At 42.5% G+C, this 27,939-nt stretch overlaps 2 protein-coding genes and 1 long non-coding RNA gene across 4 annotated transcripts; 2 read left to right on the top strand and 1 right to left on the bottom strand.

Annotated features, from left to right (window-relative positions):
• Positions 1–4,005: 4,005 nt before the first annotated feature.
• On the bottom strand, positions 4,006–7,672 carry LOC306997387 (paraneoplastic antigen Ma3 homolog). Of its 2 annotated transcripts, XM_079610692.1 has the most exons (3): positions 7,604–7,672; positions 7,459–7,524; positions 4,006–6,862 (listed from the first exon to the last, which is right to left on the bottom strand). In XM_079610692.1, exon 3 carries the CDS (start codon positions 6,252–6,254, stop codon positions 4,542–4,544), a length of 1,713 nt encoding a protein of 570 aa, XP_079466818.1. In that variant the 5' UTR covers positions 6,255–6,862; positions 7,459–7,524; positions 7,604–7,672; the 3' UTR covers positions 4,006–4,541. The 2 variants fall into 2 exon arrangements, with proteins under 2 accessions (XP_079466818.1, XP_079466819.1); XM_079610693.1 differs by lacking the exon at positions 7,459–7,524 and having other exon boundaries at positions 7,604–7,665.
• A 503-nt stretch (positions 7,673–8,175) lies between these two features.
• LOC306997135 lies at positions 8,176–25,589 on the top strand. Its single transcript, XR_013797277.1, has 3 exons — positions 8,176–8,286; positions 9,424–9,534; positions 25,336–25,589. It is a non-coding gene; the product is annotated as an uncharacterized lncRNA (long non-coding RNA).
• Positions 13,510–16,191, top strand: LOC306997399 (uncharacterized protein). The gene is made up of 4 exons (XM_079610701.1): positions 13,510–13,614; positions 14,621–14,703; positions 14,902–14,991; positions 15,836–16,191. The coding sequence occupies exons 3-4, from the start codon at positions 14,956–14,958 to the stop codon at positions 16,160–16,162; spliced, it is 363 nt and encodes a 120-aa protein (XP_079466827.1). The 5' UTR covers positions 13,510–13,614; positions 14,621–14,703; positions 14,902–14,955; the 3' UTR covers positions 16,163–16,191.
• Positions 25,590–27,939: the final 2,350 nt, after the last annotated feature.

The raw sequence follows: 27,939 nt of genomic DNA, 5'->3' as shown, positions 1-27,939 counted from the left end.
AGTTTGTGCAAATGAAATCAAGGGTTTACCAAGCTGTGGATAAGTAAACTTAGCAGGTGGCTTTCTCAACCGTTCAGATCTGCGTATTTGGTCAGCAGTCTGATTGTTAGGAACATCATGATCTGCAAGCTCAAGTGAACTAGTATCTTGTTCAGCATTGTCCAAGTCAGTAGATTGTCTCTGATCAATGTCTTTGGACTTCTCGACTCTCTCTGGAGTTTCTGTGCAAGAGTAAGTGTCTGATAGATCATGTTCCATTTCGGTAAGTTCACTCGCTTGTTCATTTACAGATTCTAGTTCCTTTTGTGTCACTTCTGCTAAGTTTTGGTTTGTTCTCTGTTGTTCCACAGGTTGATCCAGGATTCCTGAAGGTAAGTCCATAGGTAAGGTTTTAGGTTCCTCAACATTGGGGAGATTCTCCTTTGTAGCATTCGTGTTTGAGTTCATATTGTTTGGTTGAATAATCCTTGTGGTTGTCTTGATTGTTGTAGGGTAATAACTCTGAATATAGTCATCATCACTGTCAGAATTAGGGGTATTTTCCTCTGGAGAGACGAAAGTTTGCCTTGTTTTGGGTTTTGAGGCTTTCTTTGGCTTTGCCATTTTCTCATCATCTTCAGATAGAAATCCGCAAGGAAGCAGTAAGTTGCGGTGGAGTGTGCGCAAAGGTCCTTCCTGACCCTCAGGACAGACTGTATACACAGGTATATCTCCAGCTTTCTTTTGTACAACATAAATAGTGGACTCCCACCGATCGGCGAGTTTATGCTTGCCGCGAAAACGGAGATTTCGCACTAGAACTCTATCGCCTGTGTCAAGCGTTGACTCCCTTACTCTCATGTCAAACCTGCGTTTGTTTTTGTCAGCAATTTTCTTTGCATTAGCAGATGCTAACTGATAACTTTCTTTCAAGTATGTCTTAAGGTTTTTCACATACTGCGAGTGAGACATGTTCGAATTGTTCTTAACTGGTAGACCAAACGCAATGTCTATGGGCAGTCTAGGTTGGCGCCCGAACATCAACTCATAGGGTGAAAACCCGGTGACGTCATTCCTTGTGCAATTATATGCATGAGTGAGAGGTCGGACGTACTCGCGCCACTTAGTTTTCTCTTTGTCCTTGAGCGTACCCAACATACTGAGCAATGTACGGTTATACCGCTCGACGGGATTACCCTGGGGATGGTAAGGACTCGTTCTTACTTTCTTAGTACCGACCAAGGCGCACAACTCTTTGATGACCTGTGACTCAAAGTCGCGACCTTGGTCGCTGTGAAGACGTTCAGGGAATCCGTAATGGACAAAGAACTGTTCCCAAAGGCATTTGGCTACAGTTAGAGCTTTTTGGTCTCGAGTCGGAATGGCACTTGCATATTTCGTATAATGGTCCGTTATGACCAGAACGTCCTTGCAGTTATGACTGTCGGGTTCGATGGACAAGAAATCCATACAGACCAATTCCATTGGCCTACTTGCCTGTATGTTGACTAAAGGTGCGGCTTTGTCGGGTTGGCTTTTCCTTTTAACGCACCTTGGACAGCTTTTAATCTTGGACTCAACATCGTGAGACATCTTTGGCCAATAAAACCGAGATCTGGTTAGCTCAAGAGTTCTTTCGGCTCCTAAATGGCCCATTTCATCATGTAAACTGTAGAGCACGGGGTTTCTCAAAATTTTGGGTAAGACAAGCTGGTAGATGGTTTTGTTGTCACACTGTCTTTTCCGATACAGCAGACTGTCTATTATTTCAAATCGACTCATTTCCCTGAGCATGAGTTGGAGTTCAGGACAGTTATTACCATCGGGGACAGGTTCTGCTGACTCACATGACTGTATGATTACACCGATTACCGAATCAGCTCGTTGCAACTCAGCTATCTCAGCCTCACTGTACTTAGGGATGGTTGAAAGACCACTAAGATTTTCATCATCAGAAAATGCTGAGGGAATAGCATCTGGATGCACGGCAAGTGACTCAATGTAACATGGAGACAGACCAGAGTCGTTTTGAGAAATAGTGTGGAGTTGACATGTGGCTTGGACAACGTTCACAGGTGCAAGATGGTATGAGGTAAAGTCATGTATTCTTTGACTCTCTTCTTGAGATGCACTGTCACTGATTAGCTCACCATGTGGCCTCCTTGACAGGCCATCGGCGTCTTGATTTTGCTTGCCGGCGCGATATTTGATGTCAAAAGTGAACGTAGACAAGGCTGCTATCCATCGATAACTAGTAGCATCTAATTTGGCTTTGGTGAAAACGTATAGCAAAGGATTGTTGTCAGTAATGACTGTGAACACGTTGCCATATAGATAGTCGTGGAATTTTTCGGTGATAGCCCATTTTAAAGCTAAAAATTCCAGCTTGTGGGCTGGATAGCGGGCTTCACACTGTGAGAGACCCCGACTCGCATACGCAATGACGCGGGTCTGGCCGTCTTGTTCTTGATATAACGCCGCGCCCAGGCCTGTTGTGCTCGCGTCAGTATGAACAACATAAGGCAATCTTGGATTTGCGTACCCTAAGACAGGCGCGGATGTTAATTTTTCAATGATCTGGTCAAAAGCGTCTTGGCAGGATTGGGTCCACCTTTCTCCGAAAAGTTCTTTGGGATTATGGTACTTGGCGGCTATGTTGGTAATCTTTGCGCCTTTACGCACGGGAGGATAGCCAGCTGTGAGGTTGGTTAAGGGCTTTACTATTTTAGAATACCCCTCCACAAACCTTCTATAGTACCCGGAGAACCCAAGAAATGACCTAAGGTCTTTCAAGTTTTGAGGTCTTGGCCAGGTCTTAAGTGCTTCTGTCTTTTGAGGATCGGTTTCAACTCCGTCGCGTGATACTATATGACCTAAGTAACGAACCGAAGTTTGAAAGAAACGGCATTTTTCAGGAGATAACTTTAACCCGTTCTCTCGCAATCGGGACAGTACGTTCGTGAGACGATTTTCATGCTCCTCTAGTGTTTTGGAAAAGACAATAATATCGTCTAAGAACACAAGCACCTCGCGCAGATTAATGTCCCCCATGCACTTTTCCATTAAACGCTGAAAAGTGCTGGGAGCGTTTGTGATCCCCTGTGGCATGCGATTCCACTCCCAAAAACCTAGAGGGCACACGAACGCTGTCTTGTCTTTGTCACTCTCAGTCATCTCAATCTGGTAATAGCCGCTTTTCAGATCCATTACTGAAAACCACTGAGATCCGCTCAGGGCTGAGAAAGATTCCTCAAGATTCGGTAATGCATACGCATCTTTGATCGTTTGCATATTCAATCGCCGGTAATCTACACATAATCTGACATCACCGTTCTTTTTTTTTACTACGACTATTGGAGACGCAAAAGGAGACTGCGATTCGCGAATGATCCCTGCTTCAAGGAGAGCCTGCAGGTGACGCCTCACTGCATCAAAATCCTGAGGATGAATAGGACGTGGGCGCTGCTTGACAGGTGTCTCATCCTTGAGTTTGATTGAATGTTTCACTTTTGTTGCATGTCCGTAGTCGAGATCATGATGAGAGAAAATGTCTGAAAATGTGTTTAACTTGTTTGTCATACGAGCTTTCCACTCCTCGGAAAGTGATTCTCCAAAGTCGAAGGTTAGGTTTGAACTTTGCTGCTTGTTTGTTTGGCTAGTGGGCTGTTGGTGGCTACTGCAACTAGCGGGTTTCTGAGTTGGAACAATCTTTTTAACAGCACTAAGTTCACCGATGATACACCTAACAGGAAGGGAGATGTTTCGATCAGTTTCATTCTTTACCACTACAGGTATCTTGTATGGGGTGTCTCTTGGGACATTTATGAGACAGCATTCGACAAAAATTCCCCCAGGTAAGGATGACACTGCTGGTTGCTCAAACAAAACACATTGTTCATTGTTTGCATTGTCGATATTCGCATATCCTTCTAGCACTATCCTTTCACCAGCACCGATTACACTTGGCTCATTATTTCTCAACTTGACGAGACCTAGTCTGCCATTTAAACTATGCTTGTGTCTCATTTGTAGGGTTCTCAGGACTTGGTGGTAGCCACAGTAAGCACTCTTTCGAAATGTATTGTCATCACAAAACTGTTCGTACAGTGGATCGAGGGTGTTAGTTCCTATTAACAACGGAGTGAGACTGTTGGACCTAACATCTGGCACTACGAGGGCAAGTGTCTCTAATTCAGGCTGACTACCAATGAACTCTTTGGAAAACTGGAGTATGACTTTGACATACCCCAGGTAGGGCACTGACTGACCGTTAGCCCCTTCAATCTCTAGTAAGTCAGCTACTGGGTGAATGGTCTGATCTGAAAGGTAACGGTTGTAAAACGACAGTGACATAGTTGTTACCTGCGACCCAGTATCAAGTAGTGAATTGCACTCAAGCCCATTAACTTTAACGTTAGCGGTGCTCTTGCTACCAACTAGCCCTTTAGGTAAGGTTACGGTTTTTGTCACTTTGTGCTCTTTTAACTTGACTTTCAATTTTGGAGCAATTTTGGGACTTTCAGGTTGATTTGTTTCCATTTGTCCCTCAATAGAAACACTGTTCAGTTTAAATGTTTATCGGGGGTTGGATTGTCTTTTTCCCAAGCTCGTTGTTTCTCTTTCAGCAAAGTTCTCTTTGCAGACACTAATGTGGGGTTGGGAGGATCATCACAGTTTGTGGCAATATGTCCATCCTCGCCACAACTGAAACAGTACCATGGTTTTGGCTTGACTGTTGCGGGTGCGGCTCCTGAGGTAAGTTTTGATGTTGATGTCTTTTTGTAAACAGGTTTCTCTTTTCGTTTCTCCTTTTCCTTTTTCCTTTCAGGTGTGTTTGTAGATGATGTCTGTTGTTTAGGACTCGATAGGGCAGCAATTTGAGCTTGTAGCTCAACAATTTGCTTTTGAAGTTGTTTCATAGCTGGTTGCTCGGCAGAGAAAGACTGAGGTGAATTGTATGTGTCCTCCACGTATACCTCATGCACTTGTGCTGCAGCTTGAGCTTTTGGTTTTTGAAACCCCAGATGTTGCTTCATCCTGTTCGCTTTTGCAGTTTGTTTGTCCTCCTCTGTGCGTAAAAGGAGTAAAAACTCTGGAAAAGTGGGCGGATTTTTCTTCCGTTGCTCAAGCTGAAGGTTATTAATCAGCACATTATTCCAGCAGCCCCTACAGAACTGCTTTAAGAGCTGCTTGTCTGAGTCTTGAGGCAAAATGGTTTTCAACTTTACAACTCTATTCAAAAGGGTCTGTAATCTCTGGAGATAATTGGAAGGTCTCTCGCCGGAGTTCTGATTAACATTTAGAAACTGGGCGTAAAGTTCGTCTCCATCTTCCACCGTAGCATAAGCTGAGTCAAGCAGATCGAGGAAAGCTTTTGGATTTGCATGGTGACCAAGTGACTTGACAACCGAAGTGGCAGGGGGAAGCAAACTGTCAACAATGCGTCTTACCAACTGTGCACTGGAAACGGTAGGATCAGCCAAGTAACATTCAATGCTGTTCCTCCAAGTTTCATAATCGACTTCAAAGTTTGGGCAAGGGACTTTGCCGGAAAAAGGTCTAACTTTTGCTGGTGCGTGTATTTGTGAAGAGAAGTCAGAACTTTTGACAATGTGTTCGACCACTACACGCTGCACCTCAGGTGGAGTAAGTTGTTCGGCAGTTTGCAAGAAGGAAGATACTGGCAATTGAGTGGGCCTAGCATTTGCCATAGGTCTGAAAGGAGGGCTGAAGGGGTCAAGAGGACGTTGCTCATCATTGACTGAATCCCTTGGAATGGCATCAAGGGAAACGGGACCTGTGGCTGTTCCAGCCGGTGCCACAACTGTACCCTGAGGTTTGCCAGACTCACTCGGCTCTTCCAGTAATCCAGTGATTCGTGCTAACTCATCATGTAGCAGGTTTTCAAAAGATTTTCCACTGAGTTTTGCAACATTTTGGAGGTCAGACAGAAATGTTTTGGTAATATCGGTACCCTTTCCACTTGAGTATAAACTGGCTAAAGCTTCAACGTGGAAGACAACAGCGTCATCAGTATCACTGGTTCTATCAAAGGGTAAATCTTTCTCAAGTGTCTCCACAGCAGCACCAGATACATATTCTACAAGAGCTTTACCATAAAACTCAGAGGTTTCGTCTAAAACCTTCACAATTCTGTTAATAGATCCAAATTGCTTTAAATCTTCATAAATCTCTTCATCTACATCGGTATTTGTCAAACCTGACACAATGACGGCATTGGAGACCTTAATACTTTCTTTCGCAATCACATCCATTTTTGGAAAAAGAACAAAAACAAAAATGTACACTTTAAGGACACTCAATGACACTTTTTTTCGAAAAGAAGCCTGGTTATTACTCACTCAAAGCTCCTGGCTGGCTCGCCAAGTTTTACCGTGTAACCCACTTCAGAGTATGTACACACACTAGGTTCGTAGGAGCTGAGAAGTACAGTAATAACCAGCAACACAAGTATAACGGTTTGACATGTAAGCTTTTAGTCAACAAAAGGTTTCACACTTCACAACAATTTTTTGTTCACAATAAGTATGGCCCAAAATAAATGTAAAATAAAATAAAATGTCCTTTCTTTGTCGAAAATATTCCTTGGAAATTTTCCTGAAGAATTCCAAAGTCAAAACGATAATTCGAGTCAGTTAGTCAAGGGAAATAGTCAAGGTCAAGGTTTCGTCAGGACAATCTCGTTGGTGCCGGTTAGTTGAACTGACACAATCCTACCACAGGCTTCCGGACTGCTGTGGTGGAGATTCACGGCTCATTGGGAAGGCTCGCCATCTATGGGTCAATGGTTCACCTGATATCATTCAAGGACTGGAGCTTCTGGAATTTCTGCTCATCTCATCAAGCAAGAAAAAGACCTGACCTGTATATAGAACAGGTTCAGTCCAAAATCAATGATATCAAATAGTTCTTAAAGTACTGTACAACATTATATTAATGTTAGAAAATATCATAGCATAGTTCACATGAAGAAAACAATAGCTATTTTAAATCAGAATATACCATTTTAACCTTATGTCATTACAATGAAATGTAATTATAGGACACATTATACCAATTAACTTTCTCTCTCTTTTTAATCCCTTTTTACATAGGATTTTGTTAGATTTTAAATCAAAATAAATGAAATACAGTTTTAATTGAAAACCCATTTATATGAATTTACAGTATTTGCTGATTTAACCACTTTAACTAACTTAAAATGACAATTTATATTCTCCTGTATGTAACTTTAACCTTTAGTCACATATATATCACAAAGTAAAATGTTACAAAAGCATCTTTTTTTTAAACATATCAAATTAGTTTACATCTCTCCTTAAACCATGAAATAAATGTATTTTATAATGTTACATTCCTTCTGAACAACAGAAATGTTTGAATAATTACTAATTGGAGCTAACATGGCTACCTCGTGGTATTTTTCCACACACACCATCATTGAACGCTTTAGCTTACCAAGAGAGGATTTTCAGTATGAGAAGCCAGGACAGATAAAACGATTTCTGGACGGCTCTCCAACTTCTAAAACAAGTATACAGATGTTTACATAACGAACTGAATCATATTTAAACTGCTAGAAAAAATAGACAGGTTTTCATACCTTTTCTTCTGTTTATTTTAACTCGCGGGGGAACCTGAAGCAGTGCTCCATTTGCTTTTTAGCGCGTTCGACTCACGGAAGTATCTTAGCGCGCTACTTCCGGTTTCCCACAAAATAAAATATATTTTTCAAAATAAAACCCCCATTACTCATAAACGTAAAGTATGGATAAATAATGAAAATAATTGCACACAATTAACTGGTTACCCTTTTTAGGTGGGTTACACTGTCATGCCCAACCACCTCTCCTACTGCCAGGCAACATTTTTCCACACTAAATGCGGCCGCAACTTTCACCCCATGACGCCGAGTCAATAAACCCAAACATCGTGAGCGTGGGGCCGTCATGCTCCCGGTGAAACAGGTGGCACGCGGCCCAAAACAACTACAATATAAACCAAAAACACACAAAAACAACGAACAAAGAAAAAAGCCAGAAAGAAAGAAAGAAAAGATCCACTCACAGAATCCAGCCGCACTCACGCAATCCACACGCTCACCCCCAACAATCACACCGGAAGTGAGAGAGAGAGAGAGAGAGAGAGAGAGAGAGAGAGAGAGAGAGAGACGACGACGAGCTGAAACGTTCACCAGTTGAGCCTGAAAGTGACGCTGTTAACGATCGTGAATGAAGGACAAATGTGGAATATTTTCTCTTGATGCCGTTTATTTCCAGTCTGCAGGTGAGAGATGTTCTCAGATTAACATTAACCAGCTCCAGAGTACAAACACTCATATCGTGAATAAGGATGTATTCACACCAGGAAAGTCCGATAAAATTGCTTTTGTCCGGACCATAGACTTTATACAATGTTGATTTTTTTATTTATTTTTGGTAGGCTACGGTTCGCTTTCACACAGCTCTTTTTGCACGGAACCAAAATGTGTAAACAAAACCACACGTGTGCTAAGGTCGTCCATTCATTCATGGGAAAAGCAGGAAGTGCAATAAGTTGTGATTGTCAAAACATTTGGTAACTTAACAGAATTTCTATTAGGTTTAGTGACAACATGTTACAATGTTTAGCTACATGGTAGCGGTAGGCTACTGTATTTATTATTGCTTGACATCTTGATTCAATATCGATTAATTTGGATAATTATTAGGTACAGTAGATGTTAATTTCTCTCAAGAAAAAAAAAAACTATCTTATGCTGTAAACAAACAGAGAGCCCTGTCAGCTGGTATTATAGGTTAAAAATAACAACTTAAATTTAATTTAATGCGTTTTTTATCATAATAACAAGTCTATAATATTTTAATGATACAAGTAAAAAATATAATATAGCGTAATATAGTGGACATATTTAACAAAACACTCCTCTCTATAGCTCATTTGTCTAGCCTACGGTCATTCAATGGCTTTCCTACCTGTTTTATTGACCTCTTACCGCGGCTGAAAAACACTGATTAATCCGTGGTATAGCCTATGCATTTCGGTAAGTTGTACTATATCTTTCAACATGCCTATTGTTCATTCGGGTTTATTTACCAGTAAAGAAGAGTAAAAGATGATCGGTCACGTGCCGATTGAACTGAGACACTGCTACAGAGATCAGTCACGTCACATTTACAAGCGCCAAAACGGCATTTATTGTTTGAATTTCGTAATAAAATTGACATAATCTGAGAGCTGATCATTTGTTTTATATCAATAGTAACCTGCTCTGTCTTGTCTGTCGGTGTCAGTTTCCTCTATGATCCATTTTAAAATGGATGTGTGGCGTGAGAGTGTGTGAAAAGTGGCAATTGCGTGAGAGTTGGCAGCCACTAATGAGCATCATATGATACAATGTCATCTATACGATGTTGTAATTAGGATTTTGAGAAGACGACGATGTGCTGCAAGACGGTCCCGGCGGAGAGAACATGCTCTCATGTGCGCCTATACTGGCATGCTGACAGTGGCACTGCGCAGAAGACGGATTAGGTATAAAGTTTTCATTCATAGAGAGGAGCTATGTTCATACATCCAAATAATGAGATTATTGTTACTGCTAACAAGTGCTGTCAACGTTAACGCATGCGATTAAGTTTAATTTAAGTCCAGTTTAACGCAAATTAACACAGCACCCGTTTTGCCCCTATCATCCTTAAACTATCGTTAATATGATCACGCTCCTATTCATGCAAATGCTTAACAACAAGGTCTGAAATAAAACAAGATGAGAACTTAAATATTCCCAGCACTTTATGTGAGGTAGTATGCTCGCTTATCATAGGAAGCAGGGAACTACACTAACCTTTTCCACTGGTGGCACTTGCGCTACTAACTTTTTCAGTTACTGGCGCAAAACATGATTTGGTCGCACAAATTATTTATAGTAAGCCGCTCTGGGTAATAATGAACAATAATGGAACTGTATTGCATACAGATGTGCTTTTTATTTTACTTTCCATCTTTTAAACCACATGCCGCCTTGTTTTCTTTAACATTGGTTGGGATAGATTTACTGCAATAGAAAATACAGTACACAATAATGTGCAAAATTAATTTCTTTTGGATTTCAACATGCTATGGTTGCCACACTCCTGAACTCTTAAAATAAAATAAAATAAATATAATCCATAAAATAATATAATAATAGATTTTCAGCAGCTATTGACTATTCGGTATTAAAGATACAAAAAAAAAAAAACAATGCATGTCCACTTCACAATTAAGTGAAATATAATAAGCAACAAATAAGGCTATATTATAAGCTACATTGAACTTAGTTATCAATTCAGATTCCTCACTTGCTCTGTTTGCTTGACGCCGAAATGCAGTGGGGAGTGCTGCTGCGTTACGGGATATGTACCTGTCTATACATTTCGCGTGCTTCATACTGTCATTCTGAAGCTTCAATTTACATGGACACTTATAATCGGACTAAAAAGATTTTAGAAAGGATTCAGAAGACCCTAAGCTAACATAAGCATGCATGTAATGTGTTTATAAAGGAAGTATGTGTGAAAAATGTACAATAATCGAGAGAATTTCAAAACCGAAAATTAGATTTTTGTCATTTATTACTGAAAATCACACCTCACACAACAATAGTGAACAGTTTTTGAACCAAACAAATATTTGTCAAACCCTTTGCTTGACAGCCATTTGTAATTGTTTAATCAAATGTGTTAAGAACAATGAAATAAGGAACTTTTTTTACAAACAGTCCCAGGCGTGAAAAAGCTGTCTGCTTCGAACTAAATGAGACCTGCTTGCTCTGAAGAACATGACACACTCACAACCTGGCAGATTTACTTTCCACTAACTGTTCCAGAGCTTGTTCTACCGTAAATCTTACTGCTAGCCATCATAACAGTGCTAAAACAATACAATAATAATGCTATTTAAGTTATTCTGTCTCTCTCTTATATAGATCTCTGTGCGCTCTGTAATACTCCGCTCCGTTCGCTATCTGTCTCATTCTCCGTCCACATGACGCTGTTTGTTTGTACATGTTGAAGGCTACAGAGTCCTCTGATTGGCTAGAATACGTCATGGTAACCTTCCTCTGATTGGGTAAAAAAAAAAATCCTCCCAGCGGCAATTTTTCCATTGGTGGAATTTGCCTAACAACATCGATTTCATTGGCCTTTTTATGCAGTGGTATTGCGCAACAGCGAAGCGTGTGTATAATACAAACGGGATACCACTGTTTTCAGCGGAATCTGAGGAAGACGGCAAAAAAGACCGCACCTCTCTATCATTAATAGTTTTGAAGATAATTGCACATTTGTAAAAGTATACCATTTTGGGCGGTACCGCCCAATTCGTCTCCAGTATTACGTCTGCTGTTTAAAACAAATAAAGAACCAATAGAGAATAGTTATGCGCGAACAGCGGGAAACGTGTGACATAAACGCGCACATCAACCCGATTTATAAGTCGCGGGGCTGAAGCCAACTTTGTGTTGAATGCTCAGAGCACGTTATAAAACGTGTTCTTAAAATACACATTTCTGTTTTAATAAATGCTCATAGTAAATCATAGCATATTGCCTAAAACATAAGGTACGTACAAAAATAATCAGTGATACATTTGCGACCCATTAAAAATTAGGGTCGCAATGTCATTTCAAAAGGTCGCATATGCGACCATTTTGGTCACAGTGTAGTTCCCTGGGAAGTAATAAGAAATGACTCTTTACATTAAAGTAGTAGCCTAGTGAATAGGGTGTTGGGGGAAAAAAAAATTCTCTCTTTTTCATCAAACCGCAATTTTTGCAAGTTCCCGCAATTTCATCGCATAAAATTGCATAAATATCCCGCATATTCCATCGCATTTTTTTCAAGAAAACGTGCCGCATAATCAAGGATTTTTGCCCGCAACAATCACAAAAAAACTCTGCGTTTTTCTGGAGGGACTTAATTATTAAGTTATCATGTCAGCTGTGTGGAATATATGGTATTGTATCGGTATAGATCAGTATCTACAGATAATCAAGTGTGTGGTATCGGTATCGGACATGAAAAAGTGGTATCGAGCCACCCCTAGATAAGACAAAAGAGAACGCTCTGTCTGTGAATGTCCTGATGCACACACGACGCGCAGAAAGACGCGCAACAGTATCAGCGCAGTGCTTTCTGCAATTGGGTCGGTTCATGTTCACGCCGTAAACGAACCGTACCAGAGTTAGTTTGGAACCGTACCGAGAACACCTCTTCATCTGGGTCTCGGTTCGGTTGTTTGGTCTGCACCCGAGTGCGATTGCTGTATTCACACCTGCCCAAAAGATCCGCACCAAGGGGGATTTTCAACGATTACTTCGAACCAAACAAGGCGTGAATACACCCTAATGTTTGTCAGAACTGTAATCACACGAGCGAGTTCATACTGGAGAGAAGCCGCACTAATGTGGAGAGAGTTTAAGACATTAAAGCTCTGTAGTGAATCATATAAAGATTCATGTTGAACTATTTAACATTGATTAGTTTTATGTACAAGTCACAGGGTGACGAAAGCCGGAACTACAGGCTGGGAAGTTGTTGTGGCGGGGAGCACTTCCGGTGTAACACAAGGCCGGTTCTGGTGATAAACGGAAGCAGGAAAAACACGCCGGGAACGAAAACTAATGAGGGGATTCGCTGTTGCATTGTTATTATTGTATACACGAGTGTGGGATGTTGCAGAGTGTATGGGCGACCAGCCTATAACAAAAGTGGTGAAGTATACGCACCCTCCTCTCCGTCTGAGTCATTAGTTACTAAAACTTCTTTGTCGTTGTGGAGAGCGCTAGAGCCCTGCACGGGCCTAAAATCTAGGCCCTAGCCCGGCCCGTGTCCGACAGCTCATCAGAATTATCAGCCCGACCCCGTTTTTTTTTCTTTTCTTCATTACACAGCGGTAGCCTGCCCTAGGGCCAAATAGCTATTTGCAGCCATTATAATAGGTCCGTTTTGTTGGTCATGTTTCTTTTCATCTCTTTATTAAGTTAATTTAGACAAATGTTCGGGGTTTTTTTTTTTAATGACGACCAAGCAGCCGACAGCGAGGTAAACATGTTTGATCCATTTAGCCTCTCAAATCAACACTTTACTTGGCTACAACAAAATCCATAGATATAAAACACCTTAAGGATATCACACAGACAGTTAGAAACTTTTATTATCCTTTTTTAAAAGCTGAGGCAAACTGCTCACAGTTGCAACAGCGCTCTCAAACAAAATGAGCTATAGCCTATCACTGAAAAAAGGTTTTCAAGCAGCAACTCATCCAATTAATAAATTCTCTTTCAATTCAGTTTACCATTATTTGTTTTATTTTTCAAGTCATATTTTTTTTAGTTTAAAACATTGATAAATATAAATATTTTTAATTAAGAGCTCAACTAAGAAAAATTTGTTTCGACGAATGTACAATTTCAAGGTTACACACAGACCAGCGCGCATGGGCATTAGACACAATCTCGACTCTCGAGTCACCACGAGACCGCTCTTTGTCGTCTTCGTCTGTTACCCGGCCTCCGTGTATCACTACTTTCCTGTTCCAGAGAGAATCAAGCTGCAACGCGGAAAAACTGTGGTAAGTGAAACAAACAAACATTTAAATGTGCTGCTGTATTTAGTAACGTTAGCCTGTTGATTTTATGCCAGACATGGCGCTCTACTGACTTTCTTTGATATAACGTTACGTCAGTTTGGAAATGTTAACTTGGTGTTAACGTTAACGTTAGCTAGTTTAACCTAGGTAACGTTAGCGTTATGTCGACGTTAATCAATTCCTGTCCGATTGCAAAAGGGAACATAAGTTAAAAAATATCCGTGGCTTATTTAGATTTTACAAGGGTAATTCACGGTTACGTACGCATTGGACGTAAGTTATATCGAGTCAGTGTAATAAGAATAACGTTAAAACTGTAAGTTACAACCTGATCAACAACTAACTTTTAGTGAAGGAGCTAAGTTAACGTTACATGTAAAGGGACTGGCTTAATGGTAACATTAGCTAATGCAGTTGTGACAATGGTCATTTTAATTATGGCTAATAAGTATTGCTGCATTAATTGGCGCCAATTGGCGATGTCGGTTGGTTTTCAAAAAAAAACAAAATACTAGCCAGAGGACCGTCAGTTGACAATGAATATAAATGCTTAATGTTTTAACATTGTCTGTTAATGTAGACGGCTTGTACTTAAGTGTCAAAAAACTAACGTTACGTTAGGCTGAGATGAAAATATACGGCCCATGCCTGCAGTATGGCGCAGGGAGACGTCTAATGGCGGACTATTACCTAAAATATTCAGCACTAGCCATGAGACTGGAGGGTAGAGGCTACGAGCTGAATGGATGTGAAAGGTCCGCTTTGATCTGAGCATCTCAAAATGATAAAGATAATGCACACAGCTCTTATAATGTAATGTCAATGTTATGATGCATTACAAAACCGTTAAAATGTATTAAAATGTGTGACGATTGAAATTTGTTGAGATGATAAATTGAGATGATAAAATAGCGCTTTCTACTTTTGACTATTGCCAAGACTTTCTGTCTCGCTCTCTCTCATTCCCTTACTTCTCTCTCTTATGCAGGGTATCGGAGTTCTCAGGTGGAAACATCTCATCGGCCTCAACCTTATTATAGCTGCTGTTACGGTGGGAGAAACCCTCTAGAGGTATTATTGCAGAGTCCAATTTTTGGATAACGTATATTGTGATAAAAATTGTTGACCATAATGTCCGGCCCTACCCTTATGCCCTCATGCGCATGTATGACCATTCATATTCCTACATAAACTAGCTCTCAATCTCACACGTAACAAACCTTGACGCACTCAAATTCATGGATTTTAATTTTTACTATCTTGATGCAGGATACTGACACCGCTACAAAGAGGGAGATTGCACTTAAATGTCTCATCCTTTACATGGGAGAAGCAGTGGAGGACCTCAAAGATTTCCTGGTAAGGCAAGATTACTTTAGAGATGTGAAAATACTTGCTATATAAGGCTGTCCACTTCCAAATTAGACATCAGACTATGTTCAGATATATGTCTGAAAACAGTCTGAAGGCTAATTTCAAATAGAGATAAAATTCCTTTCCACTAAAATTAGAGTCCCATGTGCTGGTAAGTTATTCAATTCAACTCAAATGTATTTGTATAGCGCTTTTCACAATACAGTACACAAGTTATGCGACTGTTATATTTATATTTCAACATTGAATTGGAGTAAAAACATAATTTTATAATTAGTTAGAAGTTAATGCTAATTATAAAATTATGTGCAGTTTGTTTGCGCATACAATTTGTTATTTGACTGTTGCGGGTATTATATCTAAAAAATAAATAGCAACTAAAGTTAGGCTAATGGTTTGGACTCTGTTGTTAACCTTTAATATTATAGTAATGTGCAAGCAAGGGGTAACCCTTAATAGTTTACAGTAAGGGTGTGCGATATCAAGATTTGATCGTGGACAATTAAAATGTCTTCACGATCTGCTTTTGAAGAAATATCGTAGTATCGTGCATTCTATCAGTTGCAGTTCTGGTGTCTCCGTCTCAACATACTGTACAACACGACGTATATTCACATCAAATGTTAACACAGAGGAACGGGACACTACAGTTCATAAAAGTTCATTATTTGCATGTGGTCTTATATTCAGGCCAATACGGTATTAGCTGGCCTGAATATAAGAATATACGGTATAAGTCTGCGGGCCGTTGGAATATTAATAGGGGGAAACCCAAGCTGTATCGATTCCTTATTCATTTCTTTTTTCTACTTCTTAAATTATTTTCCAGGTGTCAGAGAAAGAAGAGGCTGGACAAATTCTTCAGCAAGAAACGATGGCAGTCTTCATCATCAGAGATGCACACGCTGTACCCACAAACATTGGTATCATTCTTGAGGGTCAAGAGGTTCTGAGCAACTTGCCGTCTGTCGCAAATGCTGTTGCAATTCTCCTGGGCCGCCTTTATGCGTTCAATCTGGAATATCCCAAGACATTGAAACTGACATTTGAATATATCCAGAAAGTCATCATGGAGCTGGACCCAAAAGGCATGTCGCCGCTTTTCAGGTCAATGTTTGCTAGCTCAGAAGTTAAAAATCTGACACTTGAGCACTGAAATTGTGGATGTGTGGAAGTTGTGTATAAGATAATAAATATCAATGCAATGAAAATGTATGTCTTTTTTATTAGATTTTGGATAAGATTAAATATTAAGTACAATGTTCCTTAATGGGAAACATGTTTTATTAAATCCATATCTTTTTCTTTGTTTAAAATAAATAATTTCTATTAACTTGTATTTTTAAAAATGAGAAATAATTGTTTAATTAAATCGATATATATATTTGATTAGAGAAAACAAATAATTTCTAATACATATTTCTTAAATGAGAAGTTTCGTTTTGATTAAATCGTACTCGGTTACTAACGTAACCTCGGTTCTCTCTAGGAGAGGGAACGAGTACTGCGTCGAAAGAACGCTACGGGAAAGATATTTCTTTGTCGAGATTGAAGCCTAAAATTAATCCTTAATTTTGTAATATTGTAAAACGCTTTTCTGAAGCATACAACCTAGGCGGAGCAATACAGCTCACCCATTGGCTGCTCTGCCAGAAAAGCACAGCCTATGCGAGGCCAGAGACGCTGACCAATGAGGACGCTTCGCGCCCTTCTGCGTCACCTCCCGCCCAAACAGGCGTGGCCTAGGCCTATAAATACGAGCATAGCTGTCTAACACGCCGATTTTCGTCAATGAAGCGACGCAGCGTGGACACGCACGGCCATGAGACGCAGTACTCGTTCCCTCTCCTAGAGAGAACCGAGGTTACGTTAGTAACCGAGTACGTTCTCTTACGTAGAGTTCTCTCGTACTGCGTCGAAAGAACGCTACGGGAACCCTATGCAAACCGCCGTGCGTGCTCTTGGATCGACACAGACACCTAAGGGCGCGCGCGCCCTGGTATACAAGCGCCTACCCCAAAAAGTATAGGGAGAGCGGCTAAAATAGCATCATCCCTTATAGTAGTGCCTCTTAAGGCATAATAGCATATATATGTAAATATAGATATATATGAGGGGTAATAGCATGCTCATGGGACACATTGTCAGTGAGTGATGCTTAAACATTGAAGTGACCTGGGCCGCAGCGCGGGGCAGGAACACTTATACATATTAAACATTGAAGTGACCTGGGCCGCAGCGCGGGGCAGGAACACTTATACATATTAACATTGAAGTGACCTGGGCCGCAGCGCGGGGCAGGAACACTTATACATATTAAACATTGAAGTGACCTGGGCCGCAGCGCGGGGCAGGAACACTTATACATATTAACATTGAAGTGACCTGGGCCGCAGCGCGGGGCAGGAACACTTATACATAGTCCTGCCCCGCATACAACCGAGAGCAGTTTAGCCTGCAACGCAGGAACCTCTAGGTTATAGAACCTAATAAATGTAGACGGGGAGGCCCAGCCTGCCGCCATACAGATATCTTGTAACGAGATTCCGCTATACCAAGCCCATGAAGAGGCCATGCCTCTCGTGGAATGTGCTCTGATGCCCAACGGGCATTCCAAGCCTCTAGATGCGTAGGCTAGCGCAATGGCGTCCACTACCCATCGAGACAGACTCTGTTTCGTTGCGGCTCGTCCCTTGGAGCGCCCGCTGAACGAAACAAAGAGCTGCTCCGTCTGTCGAAAAACAGCGGAGCGGGACACGTAAGCTCTTAATGCCCTGACCGGGCAAAGGGAGCTATTTCCGTCCTCTGAGGCTGGCAGGGCCGACAGGGAGATGACCTGAGCCCTGAACGGTGTGTTGAGGGACTTAGGCACGTACCCATGCTTCGGTTTCAATACGACTACAGAGTCGTTTGGCCCGAACTCCATACAAGAAGCTCTCACTGAGAGCGCTTGCAAGTCTCCCACACGCTTCACTGAAGCGAGAGCCAAAAGAAACACGGTCTTGAGAGACAGGTGTTTCATGTCAACTGAGTGAAAGGCTCGAAAGGGGCCCCTTTCATAGCGTTCAACACTGTAGAAAGGTCCCAAACGGGGACTGAAGGAGGCCTTGGAGGGTTTAACCTCCTGGCGCCTCTCAGGAAGCGGACCACCAGGTCGTTCCTGCCTAGTGAACGGCCAAGCGTTGGATTAACGAACGCTGATATGGCAGCCACATAGACTTTGAGCGTGGATGGGGTTCTTCCCTTATCCAATAGCTCTTGCAAGAAGGAGAGAATCTCCGGTTCTCCACACTGAAGTGGTGACAGACCTTGATCTGAACACCATCCAGAGAACACCGACGATTTGGAAGCGTAGAGCCGTCTAGTAGACGGAGCCCTAGCTTGTTCGATCGTGTCTAACACTCCTCTTGGGAGGTTAGCGGGTACCCGTTTATGGCCCATACGTGTAGGGACCAAAGCTCGGGGTGAGGATGCAGAATCGAGCCCTTGGCCTGTGAGAGGAGGTCTCTCCTCACTGGAATCGGCCACGGGGCAGTACTTTTCAGTCGCATCAAAGCTGGGAACCAGGTCTGATTCGTCCAGAATGGAGCAACTAGCAGTACTGAGCATCCGCTCTCCTTGATACGCTCCAGCACTTGAGGCAGGAGTGAGACAGGAGGAAAAGCATAGAGCGGGCGGCGGGGCCAGACTCTGGCCAGCGCGTTCGCGCTCTTCGAAAAGAATTCTGGGCAGTGAGCGTTTTCCTGGTTTGCAAACAGGTCTATTTCCGCTCTGCCGAACGTTTTCCACAGCAGACGCACTGTCTGTGTGTGTAGGGACCACTCTCCCGTAGGAACGTTGTTCCGTGAGAGTCTGTCCGGGCCTACGTTCAAGTGGCCTGGCACGTGCATTGCTCTTAACGAGCGCAGGTTGTGCTGGGCCCACACCAGTATGCGTTCCGCTAACCTGAATAGGTTCCGGGATCTCACGCCACCCTGGCGGTTTATGTAGGCTACTACCGACATGTTGTCCGAGCGGACCAGGACGTGGTGTCCTTTTATCCGGGGACAGAAGCGCCTCAGCGCAAAGTCCACTGCCATCATTTCCAGGCAGTTTATGTGCGGTAGTTTGGCTCGCTCTGCCCACTGGCCAAAGAGCGGTCTGCCGTCGAGCAGTGCTCCCCAGCCTGAGGTGGACGCGTCCGTGGACACCACCTTCAGGCTCGAGGAAGTCCCCAGGCTTACACCTGACCGGTACCAGTCTGACGCTCTCCATGGTGTCAGGGCTGAAATGCATTCCTGAGTGACCTTGAGGCGATAACGACCGTGTAACCATGCTCGGCGCGGTACGCGCGCTCTCAACCAGAACTGTAGTGGGCGCATGCGCAGCAGGCCCAACTGCAGCACTGTTGAGGCTGAGGCCATGAGGCCCAGCATTTTCTGAAATCTCCTGAGTGGCACTATGTGGCCGCTGCGGAAGGATTTCGCCATTTGCAGGGTATTTCGCCTGCGCTGTGATGACAGCTGTGCTGTCATAGACAGTGAGTTCAGATCCAGTCCTAAAAAGGAGATCCTTTGACTGGGAAACAGTGAACTTTTCTCCCAATTGACTCTCAGACCTAAGCACTCGAGGTGATCGAGTATTAGTGTCTTGTGGTGAGCGAGTTCTGACGGCGATTGAGCCAGAATTAGCCAATCGTCCAAATAGTTCAGAATTCGAACGCCCCGGAGTCTCAGGGGTGCCAGCGCCGCGTCCATGCACACTGTAAATGTACGAGGTGCTAGAGACAGGCCGAATGGCAGGACTGTGTACTGATATGCCCGGCCCTCGAAGGCGAATCTCAAAAATCGCCTGTGACGTGACGCAATTTGTATGTGAAAATACGCGTCTTTCAGATCTATTGCCATAAACCAGTCTCCTCAGCGAATTTGCGCGAGGATACTTCTGGTCGTGAGCATTCTGAACTTCCTCTTTGTTAGCGTTTTGTTCAGACGCCTTAGATCTAAAATGGGTCTGAGACCCCCGTCTTTCTTCGGTACCAGGAAATATCTGCTGTACAGGCCCCCTTCGCTCTGAGCTTGAGATAAAGGCTCTATGGCCCCTTTGCTCAATAGCTTCGCTATTTCGGCTCGAAGTAGATGTGCTACTTCTGTTTTTACCGTGGTTTCGACTTTTCCCGTGAAACGGGGAGGGCGTCGATGAAACTGTAGCGAATAGCCTCTTTTTATAGTCTCTAGCACCCATTCTGAGACCCCGGGTAGTCCTTCCCATGCATCTGCACGTGTGACTAGGGGTTGAATGTAATCTGGGCTCTGGTCGCGAAATGGCAGCGACACGAGAGCAACCATGTGCTGTAACATGGACGCCGTGGCGTCTGAGGCGGGGGACATGTTTAACACAGTATGCGTCCCGCGCGCGCTCGACTCTCTGAGTTGAGAGAGAGCACGCGGGGCGAGCCCTACGGGGCTCGTTATGTTTGTGAATAAACGTGGGCGCTTGGTAGCGGGCACATTTATAACACCGGGGACACTGTGTTTGTGTACTGACTGACCGTTCGTTAGTTTCGTTTTTACAGAAACCGCGGAACGTGCAGTGTGTAGTGGTTGTGGGCACTGGACAGTGGGCACGCTCACTACACGTAAAGCACAATCGGTGTGAGCCGATTTTATGTGTGCAAACCCTGTGTTGAACGGGGCTGTGCTTGTGTGAATGAATGGGCACTGGGTGGGCATTGCAGTTACACACATTACACCATCGGCCTTGGCCGGAACACCAGAAATTAAACTCTTTTTTAGATTTATCTGGGTCGCCGTGAAAACGGCGTTTGTGTGCAGGCAAACGGGCTTTACGGCCGGTTTGTTGGCTGCTGAGTACACTGGTACAAACGCGGAACTTAGGGCTGTACAAGCGGGAATCTTTGGTGGAAGTCCGGCCGCAGCGGGACCCGAACACCGTCTTTTTCCTAGCAGGGCTAGGATGGCGCCGAGGCCTCGGGCTTGAGTGAAATCTTGGGCCGAGGACCACGCGGTGGCGGGCGGCGTCCGGCGGAGCGAGACCGTGGTCTCTCTCGGGCCTGTTGCTGCTGGGCCGGTGCGGCGGGCGCGGGGCGCTGCTGAGTTCGGGCAGGCGGCTGTTTAGGGCGGCCTGTTGCGGAACTGGAGCGCTTTGGCAGGAAATGTCTCATGGCCTGCGAAGTTTTCTGTACCTCGGCGAATCGGTCCGCGAAGTCCTTCACGGAGGATCCGAAGAGGCCAGCCGGTGAAATGGGGGCGTCGAGGAACGCAGAGCGCTCGGACTTCGCCATTTCAGAGAGAGTCAGCCATAAATGTCTCTCGGAAACAGTAGCTGTGGCCATAGTCCTGCCGATGGCGTGTGCGGCGGACTTTGTAGCGCGAAGAGCTAGGTCTGTGGCGCTACGTAAGTCCGGAACACTGATCGCGCCCGGGCCTTCCTCGTCTAGCTTGCAGAGGAGGTTGGCCTGGTGGATTTGAAGCACCGCCATGGTGTGCAGCGCCGATGCAGCTTGTCCGGCGGCGGAATACACGCGACCGTTCAGAGCTGACGATGTGCGGCAAGCTTTGGATGGTAGGACTCCCTTAGCCCGCCGTCCAGCAGAGGGTGGGCAAAGGTGAGTCGCTACAGCCTCCTCGACCGGAGGGAGAGCGTGGTAGCCTCTGTCTCGAGCACCGTCCACTACGGAGAATGCTGGCGAGGCAGAAGTACGTACTCTGGCTGAAAATGGCGCCTTCCACGATTTCGCTACCTCTTCATGAAGCTCAGGAAGAAACGGTGCGTGTCTGGAGGGGGGCGCAGCGCGGTCTCCAGAGAGGAAGCGGCCATCCAGCCGGTTGAGTGCAGGTTGCTCGGGCGTCGACCAATCGAGGCCGAGGCTCGACACGGCCTGTGTGAGCAGACGCATCAGTTCTGCCTCGATGCTGATCTTCCCTCCTCTGCGCTCCCGAACAGCGGGGGAGGGGAGGTCCACGGAGCTCGCCCAACCCTCGCTCTCCGAAGCGAGAAGCGAACAGCAGTCATCATCTCCCTCTGATACAGCTTGCTGGTCGTCTTCCATAACGGACAAAGCGGCGGGCTGCGGCTGTTGTCCGTCGGTGAGCGACTCAAGCGAAACGTTGAGAGGAGCTAGCGGCGGCGGCGGCGAGCTCCTCGTGGAGGGAGGTTCCGGGACCCGCTGAGCACGGCGCTTCTTACGGCGCGGCGCTACAGGGGGCGGTTGAGCAGCTTCGGCGAAAGATGCAAGGCGAGTCCGCAGAGTCGCGATTGGCATCATGTCGCAGTGATGGCAGCCGCCATCACCGAGAGCGATAGCTGCATGTTCCTCGCCCAAGCAGGAAACACATAGTTCGTGGTGGTCCCCGTCGATGAGCGCGGCTCGGCAGGAGCCGCAGGAAAAGCGAGACATCTTTAAAAAGACACTCGTTGCTCTTTTGTGAGGAAAAAGTGTGTGACGCGGTAGGCGAACACACACACAAAACACACACAAAACTGAAAAGGATATTCCACGCCGGAGAAGCGCAGCAGGGAACGGCGGCTGAAGGCGGCGATGACCAGCGGCTTCAGGTAAGGGCTCGTCCTGCTGAGGTGCTTGTTTCCAAACGGCTGTGGCGGCTCGAATCAATCCAGCGATGCGTGCAGCTTCGTTGAATTTAAGAAAATCGGCGTGTTAGACAGCTATGCTCGTATTTATAGGCCTAGGCCACGCCTGTTTGGGCGGGAGGTGACGCAGTAGGGCGCGAAGCGTCCTCATTGGTCAGCGTCTCTGGCCTCGCATAGGCTGTGCTTTTCTGGCAGAGCAGCCAATGGGTGAGCTGTATTGCTCCGCCTAGGTTGTATGCTTCAGAAAAGCGTTTTACAATATTACAAAATTAAGGATTAATTTTAGGCTTCAATCTCGACAAAGAAATATCTTTCCCGTAGCGTTCTTTCGACGCAGTACGAGAGAACTCTACGTAAGAGAACTATATATTTTTGCTTAGATCAAAAATATAATTTAAATTAATTGACTTAATTCAACAAGAAAAATATACTTTGTGCCAGGTTTTAAAAAATAGTTTTCATAGAAAGAGAAAATATTGGTTAGGGCAAGTTATTTATTTTTCATTGGCTCAAGTTATAAAATATAGATGTGAACCATTACCCTAAATTTTTTTAATTGGATGAATGAAAAACTTTTTTCAGTGTACAATCTAAACTAATCAAATTAATGACATTAAATTAAAAACAAACATGCAGATTATTTTACCCTTAAAAATCAAGTCTTCACTACAGAACATGGCCATTCTTATTTCCAATAGTTTCCAACAGACTAATGAAAATAAAGTCGTTTTCAAGCGAAAAACAACAAGACAGCCCCTAACATGGCTAAGAACAGTTACAGAGCATCGTGAAGAAAAATCACAACATCCACAGTGGAAGGTTTCAATCCAGTTGTACTTTTTTCTTCAACTATTCCAGCTGCGCTGAAGTCACGCTCGCTACACTTCTGCTGCTGGCGGGGACACTAACAACAGAGCGTGCCGGTCGCGCAAATCTTGGTTCGTGCCGCCGGGAAACCACACATACGTGTGTGCGCGAGCAGACTGTCATGTGTCAGTCATATGTCAGTGTGATAGGTTATAAAACGTCTTTCTATGTTTGTTTTTCCATCGTCAATTTCTCATATTTAATTTTAATACATGTCTGAAATAGGCTATAAAAAGAAGGATAAGCCTAAAACAGGCCCGAGGCCCGGCCCGCGTGTGAACTATGGCGTGGAAATTGGCCCGAAGCCCGGCCCTAGGGGCGTAAATAAGTCGGGGCCCGTCTGGCTCGGGCTGAAATGCAGGCTTCGGTGGGTTAATAAGGCCTTCTGAAGCAAAGCAATGCGTTTGTGTAAGAAAAATATTCATATTTAAAACTTCCTAAAGTAAAATAACTAGCTTCCGGACAAACAACAAACATACGGATTCGACTCAAGTCTAATGCGCAAGCTCTAGAGAGCGCAGTTCATGGTTGCATAGCAACGACAGACGCAATGGGAGAATTGGACCGAATTTTACTATTAATAATAAAAGATAAGCTAATGTGCATTGTAAATGTCAGTAAAGTAAATAATTCAGAACCGCCACTTAGTTGAGAGATATTTTGTCCTTTGAGGAAATTTGCCATTTTCTGTAGCTGATAGGCCTAAAATTAATATCAAAGTGAATTAAAATCTAATTAAAAGCTTGTACTGTCAATACATGTTTTTTTAATTAAAGAAAATGTTGTCTTTTTTACTTAATTTTCTTATCAGATTGTACCAGAATGTTCTGTACTGTATTCATTTCATTCTGAGATTTCATTCGAGAACACGTCACCGTTTTCACCTCTGAATGTGCAGGTCTAATTATTAATAAGATAGTAATAATATGTTGGCAGAGAGTTTTTCACAGACTCTGTCTCAGCCTTGAAACCAATAAAATGTGCTTAATGTGCCACTTTACAGAAGATCTCCGGCATCACCATAATGAATTATGTGAAAACAGGGAACTTTTGGAGACAAAAGCCCTATTCGCACTGGATTAGTATTATCTGGTGATTTAGAAATTACCCCGTGCGAATAGAGGGTTTTCAGCAGCTCATTTAAATATGATGACTCCGTTATTTGCCTCAGACTTTGGGAAAGTATTAAACAAGCCTTGTTTTAAATGCTACTAATATAAACCACATTGAAATATCCTATATTTCTAAAAGTTGTTAAAACAAATGTTCACAATTTAAATGCAATGAAAGTAATTCAGTGTAAATTCAGTTGTTTCTTGTCTTTTACACATTTTTCTCCCACAATAATTCACCAATAAATACTGGAAATATTAATTTGAGTGTGTTTTTGGCACTCTGAGTGGGATGTTGTATGCAATTGTTTTGATAAAGGGAAACAAGATACATTTCTAGTTATTCTTCAGACATTTTTTAAACACAATAAGTATCCACTGTTTGAAAAGTTATATCCATATTTGGTTTTTAAAATTCAACAGTTTGAACACTGGGACCTGCCAATCTCTATGTAAACAAAATAATGATTTGCCATCTATCTAAAGTTTTTACACCCCTCTACAAAATACTGGATAACTCAGTAAATATAAATCCATCACATTTATGTTTGGCTTTCTTCAGAAAAAATATTAACAATATTTTTAAAAAATTAGCGGGAAGTTTCTTAAAAGTGGTTCTTTTGACACGGATGACCCTATAGATCTGTTTTATATGATGATAATATACAAGTTTGTCAAAACACTATTTATAACAGCAAATATATTCACTTAACTATCAAGTAATTAAATTAGTTCAGTAAAATTCAGTAACTTTCAGATTCCAGATCTGGTCCTGTGGGCGTCAGTATCACACAGTGATCACAGTTCACACCTGCAGTGAAGCCCCTCCCACAACAATTCACCAATAAATACTGGGAATATTCCATCATCCTACAAGAGAAGGACAAACTCCAGGAGTAGCAGCTGAAATCTGTGTGACTGTTAAAGATGGAGTTTATTAAAGAGGAGATTGAAGACATGAGTGATCCAGAACCATCCAGAATAAAACATGAAGATACTGAGGAACAAATAGGTTGGTGTCCATTCTTGATTCTTCATTGTTAACTAAGTAGTATATTGATGATCAATGATGTAGAAATTAATCTAAATGATCATAACCTTGTATATAGCAATGCGTCAAATACATTTGTATTATTCAAATGAATGAGAATGATATAACAAAACTTCAACATTAAAGATCTGATACTTTATACTCACACAGACAGAAACCTATTCTCTTGTTGTCTGCTTGTGTTCACTTGAATTTTCCCTGAAATGATCCTCCTTAAACTGATTATAACTACTTGATATGTTAATTTTAGATCAGATGGAAATAACAGAGCAAAGAGAAGAACTGAACGAAGTAAAGAAACACTGTGACTTCAAAACTCAAGGAACAAAAGCCCAAAAGCTTCACTCCTGCTCACAGTGTGGAAAGAGTTTCAGACACAAAGGAAACCTTAACAGACACATGAGAATTCACACTGGAGAGAAACCGTATCCATGCACTCAGTGTGAGAAGAGTTTTACTCAACCATCAGGTCTCAGTATTCATCTGCTCCGTCACTCTGGAGAAAAGCCATTTAGCTGTGATCAGTGTGGTAAAGAGTTTATTTCTTCATCAGATCTAAAACAACACCTGAAAGTTCATTCAGACGAGAAGCCTCATGTGTGTTCTCTCTGTGGAAAGAGTTTTTCACGACTGGACTGTTTAAAACTGCACCAGAAAACACATGATGAAGTGAGAGATCATGTGTGTTGTGACTGTGGGAAGAGCTTTACTACAGCTGAGCAACTGAAACTGCATCAAAGAATTCATACTGGAGAAAAACCTTACAAGTGCTCATATTGTGACAAGAGTTTCACTCAATCTGGATCTCTGAAATCACACGAGCGAGTTCACACTGGAGAGAAGCCGTACTACTGTACTCAGTGTGAGAAAAGTTTCAAAGATTCAGCAGGTTTGAAACAACATCTGCGTATTCACTCTGGAGAAAAACCATTTAGCTGTGATCAGTGTGGTAAAGATTTTATTTCATCATCACATCTAAAACAACACATGAAAGTTCATTCGGATGAGAAGCCTCATGTGTGTTCTCTCTGTGGAAAGAGTTTTTCACGACTGTACAGTTTTAAACTGCACCAGAAAACACACAATGAAGTGAGAGATCATGTGTGTTGTGACTGTGGGAAGAGCTTTACTAGAGCTGAGAATCTGAAACAGCACCAAAGAATTCATACTGGAGAAAAACCTTACAAGTGCTCATATTGTGACAAGAGTTTCTCTCGGTCTGGATCTCTGAAATCACACGAGCGAGTTCACACTGGAGAGAAGCCGTACGACTGTACTCAGTGTGAGAAAAGTTTTACACATTCAAGTACTTTTCTCAGTCATATGAAGAAATATCATAAGTCAATGGTTTGAAGAGTTTTCACAGTCACATGAAAAACTGTTGCAAGTGATCAACACTCAATTTTATATCAAGTAAATTCTGCAAGAAAAAAATATTGAGATCAAAAGTATAAATATTTTGGTAACACTTTATATTACGACCCGCAAACAACTGCGTAAGTAAACCGAAATTACGGTGTACGTTTCTGTAATTATAGTGTACCTCCGTGTAGGTATAAGGGAACAATATTACGTTTTGGGTAATAAAGGGGTAACAAGCAGATATAGGCTACAAGCAAATTATTTATAATGTAATTATTTTAAAACTAACAGGTACCTATTCTGTTAATATATTGCAGGCAAAAATTGTACGTCTGTTGTATATAAAAGTTTTTATCACATTTCTGGCAAAATAGTTCTTGTGCAATGTAGTTACAGGGTAATTTATACATCTCTGTATATATATATATATATATATATATATATATATATATATATATATATATATATATATATATATATATATATATATATAGCTGTATCTAAGCACAGTATGATAAAAATTTAATTTATTGGCTTTTCTTTCTAAACTACTTAACGTTAAGCCAAAAAAATAGTTTCTGCTATGATTTTAATTTAGAACGTACCATGTAGTACTTAGTACTTGCCTTATCACATTGTATTGCAATGACACTTAAATGTCAGGGCAAATATACTGTGTAATTAAAAAGGTTATTTTTTTCTTTTCTTTTTTTCGTAATAAGAGTACCTTTCTCTGTAATTTAAATTTAATTTTAATTTACAACCCACAGATGTCAAAATTACCCTGTAACTACATTGCACAAGAACATATTTTGCCAGAAATGTGGTGATAACTTTTACAACAGACGTACACTTTTTGCCTGGAATATATTAACAGAATAGGTACCCGTTTTAGAATAATTACATTACAAATAATTTGCTTTTATATTGTACCCATTTATTACCCAA

This window comes from Phoxinus phoxinus, assembly GCF_949152265.1.
Source record: "Phoxinus phoxinus genome assembly, chromosome: 4".
Taxonomy (NCBI): domain Eukaryota; kingdom Metazoa; phylum Chordata; class Actinopteri; order Cypriniformes; family Leuciscidae; genus Phoxinus; species Phoxinus phoxinus.
Note: the sequence above shows the minus strand (reverse complement) of the source record. Positions and strands in the feature narration are given on the sequence as shown.

What these genes read in the sequence shown, in the direction of transcription:
- LOC306997399 (XM_079610701.1), top strand. Translation starts at nt 14,956, where the DNA reads ATGGGAGAAGCAGTGGAGGACCTCAAAGATTTCCTG. An exon ending in AGGACCTCAAAGATTTCCTG is followed by an intron (nt 14,992 to 15,835) that starts GTAAGGCAAGAT and finishes ATTATTTTCCAG; the next exon opens with GTGTCAGAGAAAGAAGAGGC.
- LOC306997387 (XM_079610692.1), bottom strand. Translation starts at nt 6,254, where the DNA reads ATGGATGTGATTGCGAAAGAAAGTATTAAGGTCTCCAATGCCGTCATT.